The 24,377-nt window shown below is 44.3% G+C and overlaps 2 protein-coding genes across 3 annotated transcripts in view; one reads left to right on the top strand and one right to left on the bottom strand.

Moving 5' to 3' along the window:
• Positions 1–24,377, bottom strand: part of LOC111251731 (neurotrimin-like) — a 103,472-nt gene that overhangs the window by 41,016 nt on the left and 38,079 nt on the right. The window contains exon 2 of the mRNA XM_022808638.2: positions 549–664. Coding sequence (XP_022664373.1) covers positions 549–664 — 116 coding nt within the window. The remainder of the gene's footprint in view (positions 1–548; positions 665–24,377) is intronic.
• The window catches only part of LOC147755671 (uncharacterized), a 60,267-nt gene continuing 52,922 nt past the window's right edge, over positions 17,033–24,377 (top strand). For both annotated transcript variants that reach the window (XR_015328703.1, XM_086990486.1), the window contains exon 1: positions 17,033–17,767. Coding sequence is in view for 1 of the 2 variants with exons in the window: in XM_086990486.1 (XP_086846612.1) it covers positions 17,678–17,767 (90 nt within the window). In the remaining variant the exon portion in view is untranslated. The remainder of the gene's footprint in view (positions 17,768–24,377) is intronic.

The following is a 24,377-nucleotide window of genomic DNA, read 5'->3' as shown; positions in this document are numbered from 1 at the left end:
TACCGAGCTTTTGGTTCCCGTAAACATTCTGCAAGATTCTCAGAGTGCCCGAGTAATTGAGTTTACTTTACCTAATGCACGCTTATGTGAAAAAAACGCACAAAATACACAAGCTTACTTAATTTTAGTGAAAAACTCGAGCTAGCATCAGGTTATAATAAAATTTTACTTCCGTGTGAGAAAGACCTTACGCTTTTCGTCAAGATAAATGACTATCGCAGGGTCTCATCGGGTGGCGCGAAAATTTAAACAAGCAATTTATTCCAGATAGCCGGGTCCTGTGTAGTTATTTTTAATGTATTTTTGCGCGATTATAACTGGCATGTGTTTGCTGTCACGCTTTGAGTGAATTTATAATACTGTACATTGGACATTAGCATGTTCAAGTTTAGGTACTTATGGCCCTTATCCCGCAAATGGCTATTAAGCGGGATAGATACGATCGCGTTGTGCCGAAGCAGCAACCGGAAAATAAGTGCAACGATTTCTAACAGAATGTCTGGCTTCTTTTCAATAGAGACACTGTGATATAGTTTACTTCGTTTTACCTTGTAAGTTCCCAGATTGTCGACTACACAGGACAACGTGACCGTTCTCCCAGCTGCAACGGTCACGTTCGAAATGGGCTCAGCAAATGAAGGTTGACGTTGGAGACTCCGAGCACCTGGAAAATAAAGCGCATCGTAGCCGTCAGCTAGTTCATTATAATAGTCACTATTGTAGTTACCGCTGAATGACTGACAATATTATATGTTTATAGCTTTAGGTATGAATAAACGCATCACGAATTCGTTTAAACGAAAAACTAGGTTAAAATAGGAATTTAGGCTGTAAAAGAAATTATCGAAATAATCTTCATGTTGAAGTTAAAAGTTTGTGATGCTTTCTGGTGCACAAATGACTTTCGATAGAAACAGCCATTTAACCAGCCAACACACTTTTGTCTTACGTTATCAATTCATATATTAAAACAAATTTTATCATTTACTCGATTGGAAAGCTCTATCGCTGATGAAGAATGACCTTTTTTCGCGTTTTTAGTACTTCTTCAAATTCTTCAAACAGCTATGTAGTTGCTGTAAGTGACAAGCCCCTCGAGGGTAATTAAAATGCAGTAATATACTCTTGGAATTTTCCACGTGTTAGTCTATAACCCATTCCTCACCGCAGTGCACCCTCCACTTGGCACGAGCTGTCGTTCTGCTGTAGGCAGACATGTCACCGATGCCCGAGCGACTATTTGCTACTTTCGTGTTGTCCTGTTTTACCTTCCTTAATAATACCTTCGGGCCGGCGCGTTTCCCCCGCGATACTCCAAGATCCCTTTCGGCTGCCTGATTATCCCGATGTTGGCATCTTTGCCGGGGCGCTCTACTACCGGCATATCGCGTTAATTAAGGAGTTGTATAGACAGCTCTAGCATGCAACTTTAAGGCTAAAATCAGATAGTATTGACAATTCTAGCTTTAATTTTTTATGGCCAGTAACATATCTGATCACTTGATGATACCGGCAACGAACAAATATTGGCACGTTCGTCTACAGACTGCCATAGTGCTTTGTAAACATGCGATGCAAGTGTTTTTATTAGTACCGATATTAAATTCATGCATCCACTCATCACATAATCCGGAGTACATCAAATAATATTCAGTCACGTTGTTCCAGCTTCACTATGAATTCTCTATGTGCACATCCGCTGACGAGCGAGCCTTACGCACAACTCCACGGGAGATGTGTCACTTTGCTAACGCTAATGTCGTTGCGCATAGCAAAGAGTAGCATCTTCACAACGACTACAAACCCCCATGTCGCCTACGCACTTCGCCGGAGTCTCGTTCGACTTTCTTCCCTGTGTCTGCATCTACTCTTGTTCCCCGTCTCTTGCTATTCCATACAGCGTACGGCCCTCGTTCGCCCATTCCCTTTTTCTTTCTCGTCTGTTCCTTACACGCTGTAGACAACGCCCTTCTTCCTCAGATTCCGCAGCATCGGCGCCCCCTTTTTAGCCTTTGCTTCCCACGGCTTCGTTTCGCCTCGCAGCCAGAACCCAAGACCTGTACCGCACACCCATCACGAGCCGGCTGACGTATAGTAATCCTTCTATGCTCCGCGCACTCTTGTCCTGGCAGGGATGACGCTGCGCCGAGCTACGATGCCATGCCCTGTTGGCGTTGCCGCAACGCCATCTTACCTTCGCTGTCGGCCTCTGGCATAGCATAACGCCAAAGTGTGTTGGCCGTCGTGTCAAGGATGGCTTGAGCCCCGGTGTGTATAAGTGTCTTAGCATCCCCTGATAACCTCTGCAGAGCCTAGCATGCTCAGCTGTGCCGACCAAGATACTCAGTCACAAAGTCATACCACTACGGCTGGTGGCAACGTCGCGAAAATGACCTTTCCCAAAGTTAGGTAGGGCCTTCCGCTACTAAGGAAATAGACTATCAATGAAGCGAAAGAAGTATAGAGTCCTATTAACGGAGATTATTGCTAGTCGCGAGCTTCAGGATGCCTTAAGCAGACAACGGTAACATTGCCCCATAACCGCGTCATCCGTCAGGCGAAAAGGACGTAAGGTTAACCCCACATCGTAAATCCATCGATTATGTGGAGTGATTGTCTAGTCGTCAGGGAGATAATCAGTATTGAACACGGGTGCGCATAACTACGTGGAAGAGATCCCAAAAATTTGTACGTGAGTAGACCGATAGCTAAATAGAAATAACAAATGTGTGTCGTTTGAGCAAACTCAGATAGAAGGCAATAGTAATAGCAAGAGGATGACATATTTTGAATCGTTTATCAACAATATGAACGTCTCTTTGAAACAACCGTCTTCTCGTGGGATTCGTTTTCCACCTCGATGATCCCGGAACTACTACTAGACGGTAATACCACAAAGGCAACAAATAATACTTAACATATTTAGAACACATCAATAATCACTGTCGTAACATACGCCGGATTGTGATAGTGTACAAATGCATTTTCAATTAGACTCCTCAGTCGCCTTTGCTAGGCCAAGTATGTCCTAGAGCAATTGGAAAAATAGCACTCAGAAATCAATGAGATACCATTACAGTAGCCAGTGTTGTTAACGCTGTGTTGATGTGCTACACCGATTGAAACGGAGCTTATTGCTGGGTTAAGTAGATGTTACCCGAAATTATTAAATGCTTCATGATGCTGATCCTTAGTCGAGGAAATATCAGAGATCCATTACTAGAATGCGGTAAAGTCAGCCTCTCTTTCACAATTTACCTACCATACACGACACGACTAAGAGAGGCACAATATTGGGTAGGAGAGAGTGCCGGCTGGCCGGGGAGGAAGGTTCCCTGTATATCGATGGAAATCTCAGGTACTTATTAGAGCTGGTGTCGGCTTCGTTACCAGTAACTGTGTTAATGTAGTAAGGTCCGACTTCCTCACACTTTCTAATTCTCTTATAAACGCGCATCGCCATAGCTAACGTTGAAATCAAGCCAACTCAAAGCTCTGCCGTATCCCTTTGATCCCGTACCGTATCCCCTACAGATCAGGTATGGTCATCTTTTACTGAAGGCGAGGAACGTTACTGCTGCCAAATCTCCGTGACCTTTTCCTTTTTCTAATATATATTAAAATTACAGCAAAGGGGACGGAGATCTGAGTAAAGATAAAGTCGCATACGGATCCGCAGTGCCTGAGCGCGAAGTTTGGCGCGCCTGTGAGGCTCGGCATCATAGGCGCCGCAAATATAGTAAAACTTTCTTTTTGAAACCGAGCTTCGGTTATTCTTTTCATTAGGTCAGGATACTACTAGTACGCTAAATATAGGGTACCTGTATTTAAATGGTGAAAGCATTTATATCTCGCTACACGTGTGTCATCATATAATAATTAATTAGCACGAATTTAGTAAACAATAAAAATTCTACATTCCGCCGGCCGTGGTATTTGGAGCTCGTCTAAATATTAATTTTTAAAATATCAAATGCTCGAAATAAGATTTATATATATATATATATATATATATGATATAAACAATATATCATACATAGAAAAATTTACATTGATTTTTCCTTGATACTTGCTAGCATTTACCTCACATAACAATATTGCAGAACGATATTTTGGTACCCTAATCACGATGTATTCAAATGTCCTGTGATGAACTTTTACGGAACTTGTTATATAGAGACCTATGGGAGAATAGCAAGTGGTCGCTTCTAGCAGGACAGAAGTACTCCGATAGATAGGAAGTTCAGATGTCGACTGCTCCAGAGAGGCTATATCCTGCGAAACGCACGTGAGTCGATGAATGTTTACGTTCAGCAATGGAACCTTTTGCATCTTCTCGCGAGCTTAACAACCGGCTAGCCTGGATCGAACTCGGTGTACAACGATTGTTATCAGAGCATCCGCATCACCAAGTGGTTTCGAGGGGTTGCTTCCGATGCAGGTGGTCAAATATTACCTCAGACACTTGGTGTCTTCGAACCAACCAAAGGAACGTAAAGCCACACAGAGGTTCACTCTCCTCAATGGCCCTCGTCTGAAGATCGCGCCGAAGGGGAGCAGACCTCCAACCGCACGCTTCGTAGACGTATGGACACATAAATATAGTCAACTCCCCGGACTACCCTAACAGCCGTCCGCTCTCGTATTCTTCACTGCCGACTTGCTAGAGAGCCTGGCTCACACAGCCAAATACTAACTCTCAAGTCGTGGGGTCGTTCAGCGTTTCGAGGCGACTCTATCCACGAATCGCCAAAGGGTCCTCCTTGGCTTCCCGATTCCTAGCTGAATTTGAGGGTGCGCGTATCTGTATGTGTCTGCTATGTGCTTGTCTGAGCTGTCTTCGTAGCCGTGGGATGGTTGCCCTTCTGCTGATCCTGAGACACCGAGAAACCGAGGTCGTAAACCACATCGATTTGCTTCCCTCTCTTGAAGAGTTTCATCTAGAACGTCCTCAACCAACCGTGGACATTGCATGACAGCCCCCTGCTTGTCAGCCGGAAACGCTAGACAGGGTCTTTCTTAGTGATAGCTATTTGTTGGCTTCAACGAGGAGACAATTCCTCGCCACGAATGACTTTTCTCTCTCTAGAAAATGAAAGGGAGAATCTTCTCGCGATTAACCCTACCGCGTTTTGTGACTAATCGATAAGCCGAAATCCAATTGAAGAGCTTAATCATGACATACGCGCAACAATATTATGGTGCGATATGTTGAATCAAAATTCAAGAACACACGCCACTGTCGATTCGTTTGATGTCACAGTACACGCAGCCATTGCACCGATCACCTCAGACAATAACAACGTATATCATAATATTTCAGCTATGTATTTGTATGGAGGGTCTATGTACCTCTGTGTCAACTACTATATAGCACAGAGTACAGTGATGCGATGACAACGAGGCCGTGGCCGCGATGATACCCGATGAACCGTAGAGAGACTGTTATCAAGAAGCATGGATGGCATGTCCCTCGTCTTGATTGGGAAATTACAACAAAAAAAAAAGAAACGCTAAGACGTTACTAGCGGTGCACTGCTTCGCTGTGCTGCAGACACTCCATCGAGAGGACCCGTTGCTTCGCACACATATCCAGACCGCCCAGTTCACCCTTATCCTCCCTGTCTGTCTTTACGCACACCCACACATAGGTCTAAAGGTTTCGTTCAGCGGGATGTTGCGAATAGCCCTATGCCGGTCACGTTCTCAGTGGGCTCACAGCGGATCTCCGGAAGCTGTTGCCGCCAACTTCTGCCCGCCACGATTGTAGCATCGGTCTGGTAACGACAACGATTTTATGTCGCGTCCCTCCATTCAGCAACGGTCCACAGAGACCGCTGCAAGCGATGTACTCCAGAGAAAAGAGACGCACCTCTGCAAACGCCCTGGGACACTGCGAGAAAGTCCTGGGCTGCTTGTAAACTGGATAAAACCTGCAGGCTGGGTTCTTTTTTTCTCAAAAGGCAACTGCGTTGTAAGCGCAAGGATTTCATGATGTGAACAAAAATAATAGATCAATTAGCTAGATAAGAAAGATACCAATTAATTGACACTGTCAACCCAATAGAAGGTTTTTTTACCCGTTTAAACTAATGAAGTATTGTTATACGTAAACGTATTTAACTACGATGTATTACATGAAATTATATGCTTTGTGTTGACTTTGAATAAACCACAGATCGTAAACAATTCACCCACTATGTATATAGGCCTATTTAATTAGGATCGGAAAAACGACCGAATCAAAGATGCGTCTAAAGCGGATTTCTGACTCGGTCGTTTCAAAGCTACACATACAACGGAACGTCATGTCAAGAAAAGACACAGACTAGAGAAAAATAGTTCCCGATTAATTTTCCGAGACGCATAATTCTAGACGTTCTTGTAAGAGTACAAGACCTTGTTGCCCAACGTAAATGACAAGCTCCGATGTTACTTCTGCCGTCTCTGCTGCGGAAAGTACGAAGGAAGAAAAGTGCGAGGATGAGTGAAAACAACTGTGAACGGGTAGCTTCATCCGTTCGTTAGAAATTGCAACGATTTTTGTTATTCAAGCAAGCCCCATATTCCAGCATACATACAGCATGGCTACCGACCGGTACCTAGGATCTGTTAATAACTGTCACAGTGAAAGTATGGATTGTCATGCATATTTGCTACAATCCTATCGAGCTATTTGGATGCTGATTGCAATGTATGTTCAGGGGAGGAAGGTCCTCGGTCCCACCGAGCGTACATAAACGACTAACTTCGAGTCAGTGGCCGGACGAAAATAAAGGAAGTAAGGCCTGGCGAGCTAATCGCACGACTCAAGATGAACGCGAGAGTGTCATTCTCTTGCCACGAGGGAAATTGGTCTGCCAGCTGCAGAAAGCGACCAGTTCCAGCTGAGCAGACCCTGGCCGATGTCGACACCGCGACAGATACATACTCACACAAACAAACGCCTTGAACACATACAACGGCAGACGGCCTCACTCGGAACTCGCGAGTTGGACGATGGCTTATGAGCCTGCGAAGATAGGCTGTTCCAATTACCGTTTTAGATTAGAGCACAGTATACATAGGCGCAGAAATGACAAGTAAATGTTGCTGAATAAATCACTGAAATCGTGTCATGTTTAATAATGACGATGAGATTTTTACGTTACGGGTACAGTAAACCTATACACATCTAGTAACTAACCACACGTGCATGTTCTAGAAAGCTTAGAGGCATCTTTTGATATAGCCTGCTCATACCAAACGCTCGTAGTACTAGATAGTTGTATCTAGTATGCAGTTCTATTTAGAATAAAGCGGTGTAGAGAAAAAGGTCTCGTTGGTCGGTCATAGTCATTAATTTTGAACGCTTTTTTTTTTTTTAAAGTTATGCTCTTAACTTCGTACATTGTACGTATTGTTTCATATATTACCACTTAACATATGACATACGGAACTAGCGTTGGAAATAATCAAATGGTAATGGTTCTAATTCATGAATATTCATCATCAGACAGGTGGCTTACGCCTTGCATAACGCTACCAACATTGATTTTTACTTAATATTAGCATCGGGTCAAACATTTAGTTAGTGATATGAGTAACAGGAGCAATAGCTAGTTTGAGCATACTGGGCTCAATTTGATCAGGCTTGCTAAGTGAAGTTTGGGGTTCGCAACGCTCAGAGTTTCACTGTAGCAGAAATAATGCCTTTAATTAAAAAGCAGCAATATCAGAGGCGCTAGCTTTTTAATTTTAGGACAATTGTTTGCGTCCATTGTTCTAAAATTTGTAGGATAGAGGTCATGATTCGTTCATCCATGTATCATCTTTCACGTTCCCATTAATAATAAAATGTCGTTGGTATATATATACCCTGAACAATTCCAAAGGAATTCTACAGATTATCAAATTGTACGATTACCTTTTTGTTTTATATCTTTGTTTCTAGAGTTTACAGTGCTTAACGTTTTAATACACTAACGTTTGTAACACTGCATCGAGCAGATGTCTCCCTCGCGACCTCATTCTCTGCCGGCTAACGCTTATATCCCCTACCCATACGATTGCAGTGGATCTCGGGAAATTGGGCATAGCCTCAATAAGGAAGCTTTGCAAGCCTCCTAAACGCTCCGATTCCCATAGATAACAACGTCGGCGCGGCGATCCAGCCCGGCGAACAGATCTCGTCCGCTTCGATTGGCTCTTCAACACTGTACCACGACGTTCTGGCCAATACGAGATTCTCCCAACGATCACCTTTTCGTGGGAGCAGCAGGCCGCCACCGCCGACGGAAAAGCACATGAACCGCCAAGAGATGGGGCACCCGATTGCAAAGGGCGCAGGGAGTGGTCCATTAACGAAATTCGATAGTTACCGTTTCAACAGATGGTTTCTTCAAGCGGGACCCGGTTTGAGGGAACGTTGGGATACAGCGGCTCTTGCCTGGATGATCTGCAGGAGGAAGGAGTTCTGGTTGGCAATTAGGTGCTAGTCCTGTGAACCGACGCAGGATCTTCCCGTGAACGTCGACACCATTTCAGGCTGCTGCTGATGATGATAAGGGGTAGAACTGGAGCCGGTTTCAAAAGAGAAGCATTAAAGGGATCATCGAGAACAGCAGGACCGAATTGCCTATTTGTGGATTTTATATATATATATATATATATATACTGAAATTGCTGTTAATAGTTGCAGACCCTGTTGTTTCTTTATTTAGCAGGGTAAAAACTCGATATTTCGAATAGGCCGTTCTGTTCGTGGTCCTCTTAATGCATGACTCAGAAATTGTCGCCAGCGAACAATTGGCTCACCATTGTATGTCAGTCAGAAACATCGTTTATCAGAAGAGACAGCAACTTATCCCCAATATGCCAATTTCGTTCTGGGACCGGTGGCAACAGGGTCCCACCTTTGCTGTTTCTAATCCAAGGGCGGGAATTGTTCTTCATTAGGCATCATATTGAAGGAAAACGTTTACCGTTCGCTAGCGACCACTAATCAGCCAGTTGAACGCAGGTGACGACAGCCGTCGAGCCATTAAGGCAATATTAAACGCGCTTGATTTATTGACTAAGCGGTTAGATGATTGGCTATATTCATTAGACCGCCACCTGTCTGTCTGACTGGAACTGCTTTTGGCTAGTGAGGCCAGCGCCCTGTTTGACAACGTGAGGTTTAGCTCTGTTAATGTTGCTGTTATTGTGCCTGCTGGCCCGCTCGCCTGCTTGCCTGTCTGCCACCACAGGACTGACTAGGATACGAGATAGGCCACGTTTTGGAGGTGTGTCCTCCTCCCCTCTTGTTGCAGTGAACAACCGCTTCTCAGAGAAACATTTGGGTGAGTGGACAGCTGAGTTAAGCTTCCGCTTATGTAACAGACCGCGCAGGGCCTGCCAATAGCGCCGGTGACTACAACGGTGTTGTCGTGCCTGTTCCAATGTTGTCCGAGCCTCTTAGCTCGAACTATGATGCCTTTCCACCATCGCCCTGCTTTCGGCTGCTATCTTATCCCTGCTGTGTTTTGTGTGTCTGTCGACCGTTGCTGCTGCTGCACTGACTAGCCACGTTGTTGATCCCTATAACAAACAGACAGACCTGCTGGATGGTAAAACGGCGTGGGACGGATGGATTCACCTCCGTCAGTAAACACAATAGATTAGTGATTGTATTGATTGTATTGTATAGACAGTATGTATGCCCAACAAGCATCACGCAGAGGTACTGGCGGTAGATGATGAACGTGTGGAGAGGCTATATTATTAACGGTCACAGGAGATATGATACGTACTAAAGGTATTATTAAGCCCGATGGTCAGAAGCAATATGCTCGTCACGACGGGTCTATCATTCCTAATCACTTTTGTGATTCCAGCAAAAACTGTGTCTTTTGCGATTTTAAACTTATACCATTGCTATCTGGCTCTTGCCCTAATTTCACTGAATACTAATATGTCGACTGGGTGACGGGAGAAACCTTGATTCAGTTGTTACAAAACGATGCTTTTCTCCGATTTTTTTCTAGACAATTTTTTCCAGACACAAATTAGCTTCTTACGTTACCGTAGCCTTAGGAATTTCCCAGTTAGAAACTTGCTTTTAGTCCTCTCCGTATAGCTTTGTTTTGCACAAACAGAATAAAGCGGGCCGTTAAATAATACAACGTACGAGCTTAGCGAAGATCATCCGCCACTGTTGTTGCCCCCGGTTAACAGCACTATGAATTTGTCTCCTCTATTTAATAGTAGCCATTTTGTTACCATTGCAGCAGCATATTATGTAGATAATGAATGTTGAATATTCTATCTTTAACTTCCTCGGTAACTGTAGCACAACTCCGTTAGCTGTTAGCGCAGACGTTTTTCTGTTAATTATCATCAAAATATCGTAATTAGTTTGTCCTTTTCCTCAATGACGATCAATGTCATCTTATGAAGTACATAGTGTTTAACACATTGTAAAAGTGAACAGCTAAGACACGCACACATCAACTGATGCTAATATGGGCGACAAAGCGGGCCTTTTTTAAATATGGCCATACAGTTACCTACCTAAAACACACATAGCCGCTACAGCAAAGCTGCTGTTACATGCCAGCGCAAAATGGAGTTTGTATAGTTGATGAACGGGGCAAATGCCCGAGCAGAAAACTGGGCACGCTACAAATTGCACAAATTTGCCCCACGCTGGCTAGATCGGCGCTAACAACAGGAATCACGGAACGGCAACTCCTATTTATTTGACCAGCAACGACACAGGCGGATATAGCCACTTTGGCGTCGTAAATGCGGAGCGTTACCTGTTGATGGTAATGCTGGCTCTACTAATTTCGGTGTCGCTGTTGTCATGTTTATTGTTTGCCCCGTTGTGCAATGGCTAACATAGCCTTTCATATCATTTCAGCGTATTATAATGACATGTTGTGTATACAGCGTCCAGAGAAGACCATAGTTACGGGAGAACGGCGGCGAGGAGTTTATGAGCGTTAGTATGTGTGACAGGATATACAGAATGTAGCAGTTGTATCCTACTGCTACGGTCAATGTTTTACCGGCAAAAAGAGTTGCTAAAAATTGGCATTACTAGTCGACAGATAACTAGTCTTACGGGAAAAGGAATCAGATAAGAGCGACTGGCGAAAAAAGCATAGAAAATGCTTCAGTTATGTTGACGCTTTGACATCGTCGACAGGCAGTAAGCCGAAAGACTGCTAAGATGATATAGTTTTCGAAGACTCGACTGCTCTTAATAAGAGAGACAGTGAAAATCAAACGAGATCACTCGTTTTATTAGCTAACTTTGATGGTCTGAATTTTGGTTTTAATTGCGAACGAACAGCCACACTTCTACAAGTTTTGCTACTATGAGTGGTAGATTGTCTGGTAGCATAAAGATTAGTAGCTTCTTTTCATTACATACAAGAAAGTTGGTGGCGACACATAAGCGAAGCTGAGATGGAAACTCGAACCCCAAGGATCACCTAGTGTCTGCTCTAGAGCTGATATGGTCAACGGTCAGCCCCATCCTGGGATCGAGGGACAGCTGAATTACCTTTCTCAGCATCTTGAATTACCTTCCCCCGCTATGCATTCACATAGTACTTTCAACTGTTGGACGGCGAATAGGATCCGAGCCCGTTCTTCGCTCACCCACAGTGCGATGTTTTCTTGCTGACAATTCGAGATGCCGCAGGAAAGTCGCATCGCAGGCCATTACGGGCTAACTGCCCTTCTGCCCTAGCTGGTCGCTAGGACAAAGAGCAAGCGACCAACAGTCTGCCGCCCTGGTGGTGATGCGCTAAATAATTCACAAGTTTCTGCACCACAGCACCATACGCACTCTACCAATACCTTTCTTTCATTTGCGTTTTCTCTGTCCTTAGCTAGTTAACTCTTCATCGCGGTGTGGTTATCGTAGCAGGACAACGGACAGCTGCAGAAACCCTATGGAAGTGGTGGGGCGTTTAGGAACACGGGACGTTTTCGGGTCAATATTTTAGTTCGACGACGCCCTATTTGGATAGTATAGTCGAGTATAACATTTGTAGCAACCGATACACGAGCACGTTTGCCATTTTTACCTACCGCGTTCTTATCCCGTAACGCAGACCCAGCCCTGTTTTACGATGAATCCCGCTTGTGTTCTCATAGACATCAGCTGAGATGGCAGTAACCGTACAGATTTCGCATCTTCATTACACACAGAGGACGCATGTATTTGTTTATAAAATACATCGTACTGACTATATTGTAGAGGAGAGCGATATCACGTGTTCTAACTTTTGTAGGTTTCGCACAAAGAGTCCTCTGTGAATTTGTTTCGGCATTAAATCCTATGGATGCTTAGGTAACTTTCCTTCATTTTTTCTTTACAATGGACTTTGTAAACGAGTATTTGTTGAAGCTTTGCGGGACACATATTTCGGGATGTAACTCGAAACTGCAAATGGCTGTATATTAAGTGGCGTCAAGTAAATCACACTTTGTTCGTTTTATCAAATACTAATAATAGCATCAGTATACGCAGCGTTTGTAGGACAATAAAAACACGGTCATCATCGGCGCTCGTGAGGCCTTCATAAGGTGAACCATTGTGATTTATCTTCTGTCATTTAATGCTTGTTGAATGAGCTGTTCCAGCCTACGAAGCTTGTTGGAGGATACCAGCGCACCACCATTGAGTTACTGGGACTGCGAAGCACTTATCCGTCATCAGCCTCATGTGGCTCATTTGATAAAGAAGAGCTGGTGGATCATTCACCGGAAACAATGATGGCAGTATAGTGGAACGACTATGACCCTCGCCCTGACCTTATTCGGCGCAGCCATGTTTCGCTCTTGTTAGCCCCCGAAGGGTACCCCGGGGGCAATTTGGACCAGCCCTGGAGTCGGTCTCTCGTGACTTGAACACGGATAGCCAGACTTTATAACACCGAAATCGGGCCAATTTTTCCCGCCTTTTCTCTTCCGTTTGTGGTGGCTGCAGAGCGGGTGCGAGCCAAATCAGAGATTCAAAACGCACCCCCGCTTCCGACGAGTGGTCGTGGGCCCGTCAAAGCAAGTGCACAGTTAAACCAACCGTAAACTTCATGAAAGTAAGTGTATCGGATGTTATCTCACTCTCACAGTTCTTCCGTTCCGCCACCTGAGAATAAAGACGTTGCCGAAACACCTTACTAGTCTTTTACTGAGTTAACATATACTTTAACGACATTGTAATAGCCTAATAATTATTTTTTGAACTTTTTTTTTATATTCTCTTAAGCGGATATACAGCTAGCATTAGGGACTAATAAAAAGCAACGAGTGATGGTGAGATGAAAAATTTCGTCTGCTCGCAGAGGCTGAAAAAGTAAACAAAACATTTTATGCAAATATTCGCTTAACCAGGTTATGCGCCCGGGAAGATTAGGCAGGAGAATAGGACATTATCTACTGCAAAGCTTAGTAAGAACCAGTTCTTTTTATTTTAAGCTGAGATTAACCCGGTCTAGCGAGGATAATGCACCGCCTCACCGACGAGGCAGCGAAATTAGGTTGATTTGACCTCTGGATGATGCCACTTTTTGTTTCCGTCTTTCCAGAATCACTTCGGACTTACATCTGCCATACTTCTGAAAAAAATATTACAGTAAATGCAATCGTTCTAACACTGTCTTAGCATGTATAAACATAAATCAAACGTTGTATATCATGTTTGTCTTATATATTGCTTAAATTAAATGGCATGCCACCATAGCCTTAAGGTTCGACGTTTATGTGTCTCGTCTGCCATCATCGACTAGACTTCGGTATTCGATGAACCGCTGGGACTCAGGTGGGTTCATGGTTGGCATAACTGGACAATTAGGGATAGGCAGGGATTCACCAGACGATGCCTTGGGGAGGGCCAAAGCAGAGAAAGGGTGATTCGGGGGGCAGAAAGGATAACGAAGAGCGACGAGGCTAACCTGAGACGCAGTTCTTTGCGATACGGCCATAGGGTAAAATAGAAGGCGCCCGTAGATCAGTAGGAAAGTGAGCTAACAGACAGGAATTAGATGAGACAGACGCTCAAGCTGACCGGAAAGAAGATCGAGACAGAAGGGGCGGATTGGCCCTCTAATGATGGCGTCGAAAATGCCATCTGCTTGGTTCCTTGCCTGATGCCGTCTGCCCCTGCCAAAGGTCACAACGGACATTTGTGTCGGTCGAACTATCTAATACGCTATCGCATGCCGGGGACACTCTAGTAGTATTAGTTACACCGACGGGCCGACGAATACCGAAACTGCGACGCTCGATGCTACTAACATAGCTTACAGGCTCTATTCACGAAGGGGGCGCTGCAAGCGTAGACCGGCCGTTGCGGAATGAGAGTAGCGGAAAACGTCGGCGCGAGAGAGTGTGGTGTCACTTCTCCGGAGACATCGTTAGTGTCCAACGGGTCCTACCATTACTTCTTCTGCTGCTGCCGTTTCTGTCGATACCGAGCGATAGGATCTACTTCGCATGAGCTACGCGAAAGATATAGTCCGAGTGGGCATCTGACTGTGGGCAGCTGAGTTCACACTCAGCCCAAAGGAAAACGTGCTGAGGCAACTGTAAGATACCAAGTTTTACGGATGACACGAGGCGGAACGTGTGATCGCACTCTCATTGCAGCCGCCCGTATACGATGCTATGCTAATAAACTCCCCACAATGAATTTGGCGGGCTAGCGTGCTACACACAAAGTTTGGTGACTTTAGTCGACACGGCAATGGACGTCATTAGGGCACTATCTGCCAATCATCAAAGGTATCGCGGCTCTACACTTACCAGCAATGTCGGGTGATGAATAACTGCTGAGTGGGCCCAAATAAATGTTCTATGCATATTCTGTGTATTATTGACACATGTTGTTTTAGGGCAACTACCGAGACATATGAAAATATTGCTTATTTAAAAACATAGATATTTTAGTTTTAACCGATTAATCATATTCACGATAGAGTAATTTGAGCATTAAAAAATTACAAGCATCAATCCTGCACTGCGTCTGCAATCATTATTGCGCCTTTGCATATGTTGTTATTATGACTACTTTACTATTACGATGTGTTTTTCCCCGATTATCGGCATAGTTTTGTTTGTTTAATGTGCATAAATTATACCTGCAGACAATTCCGTTTCACCTAGATAAAAGCATTTCAGTACGTGAGAATCCGTAAACTCGACCTTGACCGACAATGGAACAACCGGGATCGTTCAAAGAATCATCCGTTGTTCTTGTCCGTAGAGTTTCAAGGCACGTCAGCCGATTTGCGCTTATTGCAAATCAAAATTTGTCCCGATTTAGATCGATGCAGAACTGTTTGGCTCCCTGGGTGGGCTGTTGAGGTAGAGACCGTTCCAGACCCCTTTGCCCCGCTCGGTCCTCTCCACCCATCACCCTCTACGGCGGGTGTTCGTTGTGGCTGGGTTATGCATGCGCTCACTCATTCGGAATTCACCACAATCGTGGCATTCGCCCTCTGCCATCTGATTCGAATACATATTTAGCCTCTGCTTGCTGGCTGTAAATACACATTGATTAACGTTCTCTGATCTATTCGAGTTTTGAATTTTTGAAACGCGTTCGTTTTTAGAACTGGCGAATTAACGGGCCAGCTCCCAGCAGCCCGCCACTCCTTCATTGGGGCATTTCTCGATTACAATCAGCATCATCGCCGTCGCCGCCTTCAAAATCAATCTAGTCCGTTAACTGAATATTCTAAATGACTTCTCGCTAACTATTAGATGAGCTTATTTAATTAGCACAGCTCAACTTGGCTAACTACAGACCGTTCGAAGTATATAAGTTCAAACGTTCAACGTAATAACGTTTAATAAAAGAAAAGCTATCCGGTTCGAGTTTCAACGATTCTTTGCCTCCCCCCCCGGCCCCGGGGGTTAAATATAGTTGTTCCAATTAGATACGTTTTTTATTCGTTTTAAATAATTTAATGATTTTCGTTCACAACACAGCTCACCGGTTTGAGGCCGCAATTTGGGGCGTGAAGTAGATTTTTTTGAGGAAATGAGCAGAACGGAGTGATTGAGCATACTCTCCTTTTTTGTCCTATTGCCGAGATCGCTTCAGTAAAAATTGCACTCGACCTGAGATTGAACTGGTCGTCCATCAGAGACTCGTTGTATAATAGCATGGCGGAACCTCTTTTCAGTATTTTCCACCGTATACAGCGTCGCTGTTTATCGATCCTTTTAATACTCTTCAAGAAGATCTTTGCGGAACGTGCACTAGACCAAGATCATCAAAAACTTTGATATTACAAATGCTTTTAATGGCACATCGTTTCGATCAACTTTTGACTGAAAGGGAATGTTGCATCTCTAATCCGTTTCCACTCCCTAATTTACGGGACGGAACAGCGGTAACAGGTCGATCCGATGTTGGCATCTTGCTGAAGGCTACATCGTCTGTTAAAAGCTTGCTGTCCCTTCTTCACTTGGTACTACTCGTCTACAGTGGTAGCAGGTTTAGGCTCAGAGAATACTAGACTATATATATTGTGTGGCCCACTACCGTCTAGCACGCAGGTCCTTGTGCATGGTACGTAGAGCCTGGTGGTGAAGGTGTTGGTAGCGATGCTTCGTGTGGCGTTCAGCCCCGTCAGAAGAACGGAGGAGACGTCGCGGATTGGATGGGCGCACGCCTAATCTGGTCGAGTGGCTTGTTTATGACGCCCCTGGGTCTACCGCAGAGTCTCAGTCCCATCACTAACCACGCGCCCTACAAGCCGTCCTGTCGACGGTCGGCAAGCAGGCAGGCTAACAGTGCAACGGATTGCTCTCTCTAAGAAAGGTCTCCATTCTTAGACCACGCAACATGCCTCCTTCTCCTGGATAAAAACAAGTTAGAGGTCGCCTAGTTTCACCTAGCTGTGCTTTCGCGTCTGATGGAATAACGTTGCGGACAACAACTGGTCTACCGATGAACAACGCACTGGCTGCCGTATATATATATATGAGCATTATATGGCATTACATAAATATATATATATATATAGAGCCATAGTCAGAACAGAGCGGGTGGTGTACTGACGACGTCTGCCAGTCGGTGGTTTTAATGCTGGTGCAGGCAGGAGCCGTAACAGTGGCCAAAGCAGCAAGGGCAGCCGCATAAAGAACAACAATAGCAAAAAACAGGAGCAGAACAGTAACATCGGCAGCTCCCACCGTCTGCTCCTAGCAGTCACTACTACCGCTACTGCTCCTTAGAAAAAGGCATAAATATTAACCGATCATATTAGCCACCCGCTGCTCTCCCGCTGCATCCGTTGAAATGGTGAAGATTGAAAAGGAAAACGGAGAAAAAAATAAGAGTTTTAGTACAATAGCAAAGCAGATTTCCCCTCTTGTCCCGTTTACCCCTCTCAGCCAAAAATAAAACCAACTCTACCGCTTTCTCGAACTTTCGCTGTGCATGTGTGCGTGTGTGTCTATGTTTACTGCTGCTCGTATTGCCGCCCTCTCTGTACAACTGAACCCAGAACTAGGCAATCGCCGCCACCGCTATCTTTGCCTCATAGTCGTTGATTAGTCGCGTCCGCGTTCAATTATTAAACGGAAAAGTACGTCTATATGTGTGTGTGTGCGTGGGTGAGTGAGAGTGTGAGTGAGAGGAAAGACTTGCTCCAACATTGCCGTAGCAGCGGGGATTTTGGTGGTGGTAATGGCGGAACGCAGTGCGACGGTAGTAAGAGGGTTCGAGGCGGGTTACCGGAACAAGAGCGCTACTCTATCCAAGAACAACAATGCCAACGTAAGTCGTTGTGTATAGTAGAGATAGCAGCAGAAATATAATAGTCGTGAAAAGTCGAGTCGATCTCTGATCATCTTTATCAATAAAAGCTGCACCGCGGCGTCGTCATCATTACGTGGTCTGTCCGACTTATCAAATGGAGAAGTAGGCATGGCCGCGTCCGTTTCCCCTATCCTGCAAAGCAGCGACGAACCTTCAGTGCCCCTTTCCAATACGGCTGATTTTCCCGTCTAAACACCGCCTTTCAGGACCTCTCGCAGACGAGCGGCATAGCTTGGTTAGACTAGCGATGGAAGCTACATAGACCTGTTTTGCGGGAGATCGTCAAGACATTTCGACAGTACATATAACTTATGCGTTTAATCATATGTATGCGTACTAAGTACATTTGTAGATAGAAGGCGTTGCAATAGGACGCAAGTAAATGGCACGACGAGAACTGAAGGGAAACAGCCTTCACCCACTGCGATTGAGCCCAACGCCACTTCACGGTTGCCGTGTCGTCCAACCGTCGGTGGGATGGTCGACCCGTGAACTCGCGAATGCGGTTCCTATGCCGGCCGTCAAAGTAGCGATAATGCGATTAGCAACAATTATAGAGGGTTTATTATTATATTCAAAACGCCTGTATAGAACACGAAGAGCAGTCGACGATGTCGGTCAGCGAGGCTAGCTAACGGATAAATATGCGCTACATAAATTCGATGATGATCTCATTACTAATTATATTTGTAATGTATGGACATTTCAGAATATATACATCTAGTCCAAATAGTGCTAAGTGCATTGTTAGAGGCAACGTATTTCAATATGCGTAGCTATTTTTGGCTTTGTAGAATTTGAGGTGTTTTGGATATTACCCCTTAATTTTTTCTTTGTAGGCGCCTTGCTTGATGGTGTCAAAGGCCAATAATGGAATATAAGAACAAAAGTAAAATAGTTGCGCTTATATCATACTAGGCAGTAGAACTGATAGGGATGTAATTTGTCTACCTCATCAGTTCGTGTTACAAGCCGATTCTAAGGTACACCGACAACGGCATTCTAAGAACAAAAGCCAATACAAAAGGACGTTCGTTCTGAATGATTCATGTATCATTTTTGGTTTCATTTAGGGAAAGCGCTAACAAACGACCTTGAAAATACATACCAGTACTACCGTTATTGTTAGCTTTGTATTATTTTACTACGCTAAAATAGTCTTTTCTCCAAAGATCAGTAATATTCGCTATACGTATTTTAAGCACTGAGTTACCCCAAGTCACCTAACTATATAAAATGACAATCAGCTAAAGCAACGGGGGAATATGATGACAAACTAGTTTCTAAAAGTGTGGCTTGTTCACCATTTCAGGCCATTCATGCTAAAGTATGTAGCTAGTATTTCTAGACAAGGAGCTAAGTACTGAGAAAGTAATCAAAGTAAAAGAACCCTTAAATTTATCTAAACATAGGAAGATTACGTATACACTGTATGAACTGTGCTCGGAATGGAGTATGTCTGTGTGTGTCCCTCTGTACGCGATGCCCTTGTCTGTAGCTAAATACGTACGTCCACGATTTTATAGGGTGACTTAGTATGACTGTCGTCGCTGCCTTATGGCTTGGGTCCATCATAACACGAAACACGTGTGAGCACGTATCGTGCACGCAGCCCCCAGCATTGGTTCCAGCGCGGCCTTCCAAACCGCCTGTGTTTACTAGCCAGCGATGAACAGGCAGTGACTTCGACTATGGATGCCGCTACTTAGCTATACCGAAACCAATGGATAGATATCCCCATTTAGATAGTGTTCGGGTTGTTCCGCTGTTGCGACTATCTGATTTGATATAATCAACTTTTTGCTAAGCCAATGCATCCAGCGTTTGCTGATGCAGGGACCGGTAGAACAACTAATGGGAGATGTTGTGGTACGGAGATACTAGGAAATATTTATGTGCCAGACATGAAATTTCAAACTTTTTAACTTGAGTCATAATGTCTATTCACTAAATTATGAAAAGTTAGCAATAATAATAACAATAATTAGTTGCACCAACTATGACTGAAAGTGATTCCCTGTTGTCGTACGATTGAAAAATATTCATTGGCGGCTACGTACGTACACAGCATTGTCTATTAGCAGGAATCGCCTTTGAGGTACTTTACTTGTAGTCATATCATGTATTCAGATTTTATATCTAGTACTTAAACGTTTAATTTCTAGTCAGTCTACGCTAGCTGTGTGAAAAGTAGATTCCAGAAATCGTTTAGGTAATGTATTTTATAAGTTATTCTGTAACATTCAGTAATTACTTACTGATGGCAGTACGCTGGCAGTGCATGATTTTCTGTAGAAGTCAATGACTGAATCGTTTGCGTGTTCACACTTCTTTCTTTTCCACTTAGTTATTGCGTTTAGCTTTTTCCACACGTCTTGCGAGGCTCATGGCGACGAAGCCATCTTACCTGCTGTGCCTATTTTTCGTCACAACTATTTGTTCCATTGCTGCCGGCGATGATCGTAGAACAGTGTGACAACGAATAACGAATGTCACCACGAACGATACGAGGTGTCCCGACGTAGTTTCCATGTTCCGGACGCCAACGTTACCCGATGTCGTTGCACATTGCAGGAGCGGCGAACAGCCGTGGCGCTGGCGGTAACGGCAATATCAACAAAAATATGACCCATTTATTTAAAAGCTTTAACCTCCCGAGGCCAAGACCAAACCCCCCAAGGTCTAGCCAAACCGTCGACCCGAAGTTCAACGAGTATCCGCACTCCCCTTAACAAATTCTCCATCTTCTCACCCAAAACCCCGTGCCACATCCACAACAGAGTTCTTGCTGGTTTTTGTGACTCGGCTTTTTTACTCGAAGTTTCCCCAGGCAACGACGCTTTGCCAACGCGATCCATCTTCCATCCGAAAGGCAGCCAGCCACTAGAGCAGGGCCAGGACAAAGGCTTTCGCTTTGCTATCCCGTTGTGCTCTTTTTTGCCTTGTCCTTCGTGCAGGCCATATCAACTTATAGTCTCAGCCACGGTTTGCTAGCTATTTTCATATCTTATCCGACGAGCAATTTAAGAACTCCCTTTTCTTTGAAGCCAGATGCACAACCCTTGCTCCCGCCGCCGCCGCCGCCGACGCCCCCTTTGAATACCCGTTGCTTATGCTTTCACGAACTCTTTATCTACAGACAGGCTGTCTACTCTCCAACAACAGTAATAAATGCTTTGTTGCTAAACGTATTTTACCTAGAGATCTATGAGGGCCACGATATTGCCGCTTTACACATGTATTGATGCATCCACAAGTGTTAAACACGTATCTTGTTGTTATGACACGGGGTGTACAGCATAAAGTTTGGACGGATTATACCTACCTTGTTTCCTCTTGCCTGACTGTCTGGATACAGCAAGATCGTCTGCAAAAGCCCTGAGAAGGTGAGCGTCAAACTCTGATTAGCTCGATTTGGCGAAAAGGTGTCTCAGTGCTAAAAAAAACTGCAGAGATCTGCAGCTTCAGTTGCTAAATGAACGCCTCCTACCTTACACATAGTCGCTAGCATGCAAAATGACGCCAAGTTGTACAGTGGTTGCGAGATGATTTCTTCTTGCCTTTTCTTGTTTCTCACGTTCATTAAATTACGCACATCTTTAACTACAGTTGATAAGGGTGACAAATGTTCGGATAACGTTACTGTATCACGAGCATGACGATACAGAGTCACGACCCCTTTGCATAGTGTTGTCACTACAGAACACTCGCTATCTGTCCGTGTTGCACCTCTCCTCATCTAAAGGCATTGTTTCCTCTACCGCGTGTAACCCACAGGACTGCGCAGACCATTTGTCAGGCCCTCGGTCACTGCGGCCGGTGTAGTAGTCAACATTATTTGAACAACATTAACAACAACTTCCCGTTTTTAACACAATTACGCCAGACATAAACGATGCTCCTCCGTGTTCCGGTGTTTTGTATGTCTCTCTACGTGTGTGTATGTGCGTGTGTAGGGGAGGAACATCACGAATTATCATGCATCCGGCTCATTCTACTGCATTATCGTCTTGGTCTATATTCATACAGTACGCAAGTGCTATGCTATATGAATGCGGTGCCTATAAGAGCCAGCCTATACTAATGTCCGAGCTAGACTGGCCGGGCAGAAACCATTTAGGCCTCATTACTAGCAACTTTGCGAAAAGTTTGCGAACGGGGGGTGAACAGCTAGGCCTTGACGTTGTGGATAGTCTACGACACGCCGGTAGTTAAAGGTCTAATAGACAGATAGAACGGTTGCCGTTTGAGTCCCCTCTTTCTAACTCCCTTTGAGTAGTCGAAGGGAACGCGTGCAAACAGGCGAATAGGGCAGGCACGTCGAGAGGAGACGTCGGTGTACCGAACAAACGTTGTGCTCTATTGCGCGTACACTAACCTTCGGACGCGTTCGGTGGTTTCCTGGGTCGGCGGCGACACAACAAAACAACTCCATATCATGATAACGGCCCTCATCATACGTATACATAGCTTTGGTTGAAGTGGGCGAATTTCGGGCGTACAAACCCAAAGGGTGGAGAGAGGCCCGGCTATCTAGCGAACAGTGAATCTAGCTGAATGGGACGAAAACCAAACTCCAAACGCCCCCTGCAGAGGCAAACGTCGCGTAAGATTGAAGGTAAACAAAGACGCAACAATCGAAGCACTGTCTGGGTTATTTGGCATATAGAATGTAAATGCAGCTCTTACGTCATGTGTGAATTTTCTAGGACTATATAATGGACAGATGGCACGTCTAACTAACCATTTGCCCCTAGGATGCTAAGTAATATTGAAAACATTGCTGCTTATTTGACGGAAGTTTTCGGAAGTTTAAAAAGTCCCCCCGGTGTCGCTGTTCCGTGTCAGCCATTCTATCTGTAACTAGATTATCCGTGATTAGGTAAAAGGCCTAGTCATAACCTGCGGTCAGTATATAAGCGTCGACTAGGTTTATCGGAAGAACTCGATTCATCGGAACACTTTATGTGCACTCAAGTTATACTCAAATCCATAGTAATAATCATCTTGATAAGGATCATCTCCGTAAGCGGTGCTCACATGGTAATAATACTTTCGCATGCGTTAGGAACTAAGTTCCATGCGTCCAAACGAATTTCGATCAGGCTAACTTAAAAAAATGTCCGCATTAATTAGCCAAAACATAAAGGCACTGTTGAAACTCATTTTTAAATATAAGTTCCTAAATGTAATAAGCTGGCCTAAGTCAAGCATATATATTATCCATAAGTACTTATTGAACACAACACACAAATTGACGAATTTCACAAAAAAAAAAGGCGTGCATGATTAACTCTCGTTTATTTGGTTGATGTTGGTGGTTAGGTCCTAATAAATATGAACGCTGCCCTAAGAGGCTACTTTTAATAACAATTTAAATAGATTCTAGGACATTTTAAAAATACGTTACACAAAAAACGAGGTTAGGGGTGATGTGGTCAATTCGCCCTTTTCAGTATCATTTGGCACTGCGGCTGCCGTCGTTACGATTTCGTTACCGACGCAGACGAAGGCAATAGTATACTGCTACGCTCGAACTGCTTGTACTCATAATTGAAATTCATTAGTGATCTATAGTATTAAACCCTTTAAAAGTTCGGTAAAATTTTTATTATTTATTTAATTTATTATTTAATTATTTATTAGACCTTACCTATTTCAAGATTGTCGAAAATAAATTATTGGACGGTATACAAGACAAATCAACGCACAAAACGATGTGTCCCAATCGATCTACAGCACATCGGTACAGATGCCGGATTTGCCGTTCTTTTAGCCTCTACGGGGCAAAGCTGCGTGGCTCTGAGACACAAGTTGCTATTATATTTCGAAACTCAGTTGACAGTGTTGACCATCAATACGAGACTGTGAAATTTTATTAAAGTGCCATTCATGGATAGTAGTACGGCCTATCTACGATCATTCGGAGGACTGCAGCGCAGCTTTTTGCATATACTCAACAGATGGATATAAGGATGCATTTTGGTGTTCCATGTATGCCATCATTTCAATATCAAAGACGACCTAGCATCACCTCTGCTGTGCGGCTTCGTAGTGTGCTGCACATCATCGTATAGGCAATAAAGGTTGAAGGTCCAATAAGCACTCACGCCGCTCAGGAGGCCATTTCGGGGCAAACATGTAACACAGACTTGGTGCTGATTACACGCCACGTTACATCAAGTAAGGCCATCTTCCGAACGTTTGCGTCTAAACATGTCTTAGTCAGCTAACAATTTAGAGATAAGAATTTGTTCGCAGCTCAGAAGATAGGATAGATAGGCAGGCAGGGCGCATATAAACAAAGTAGCTACGCACAGAACGGGAAGATGGCATCTCGGCTTAGAACTAGTTCGTTCCCAAACGATTACAAGGCGTTAGCGAATTGGCGTGATGCCAATTCGCCCACCTCTCCCACGGCCCAGCGTGCAGTGGGCGCGTCCGATAGCCGGGGGCTTACGAGCCAGCAACTTCGTCGAAGATTTGCACATATATATATTCTTTTATTTAGTATCAGTGAACGGTTTGTCGCGAGTTTTGCAGGACCAATGGAATACAGCGCGGCGTA

Source organism: Varroa destructor, unplaced genomic scaffold (genome assembly GCF_002443255.2).
Source record: "Varroa destructor unplaced genomic scaffold, Vdes_3.0 BEIS01000005.1, whole genome shotgun sequence".
NCBI lineage: Eukaryota > Metazoa > Arthropoda > Arachnida > Mesostigmata > Varroidae > Varroa > Varroa destructor.
This window is presented reverse-complemented; position numbering and strand designations above follow the sequence as displayed.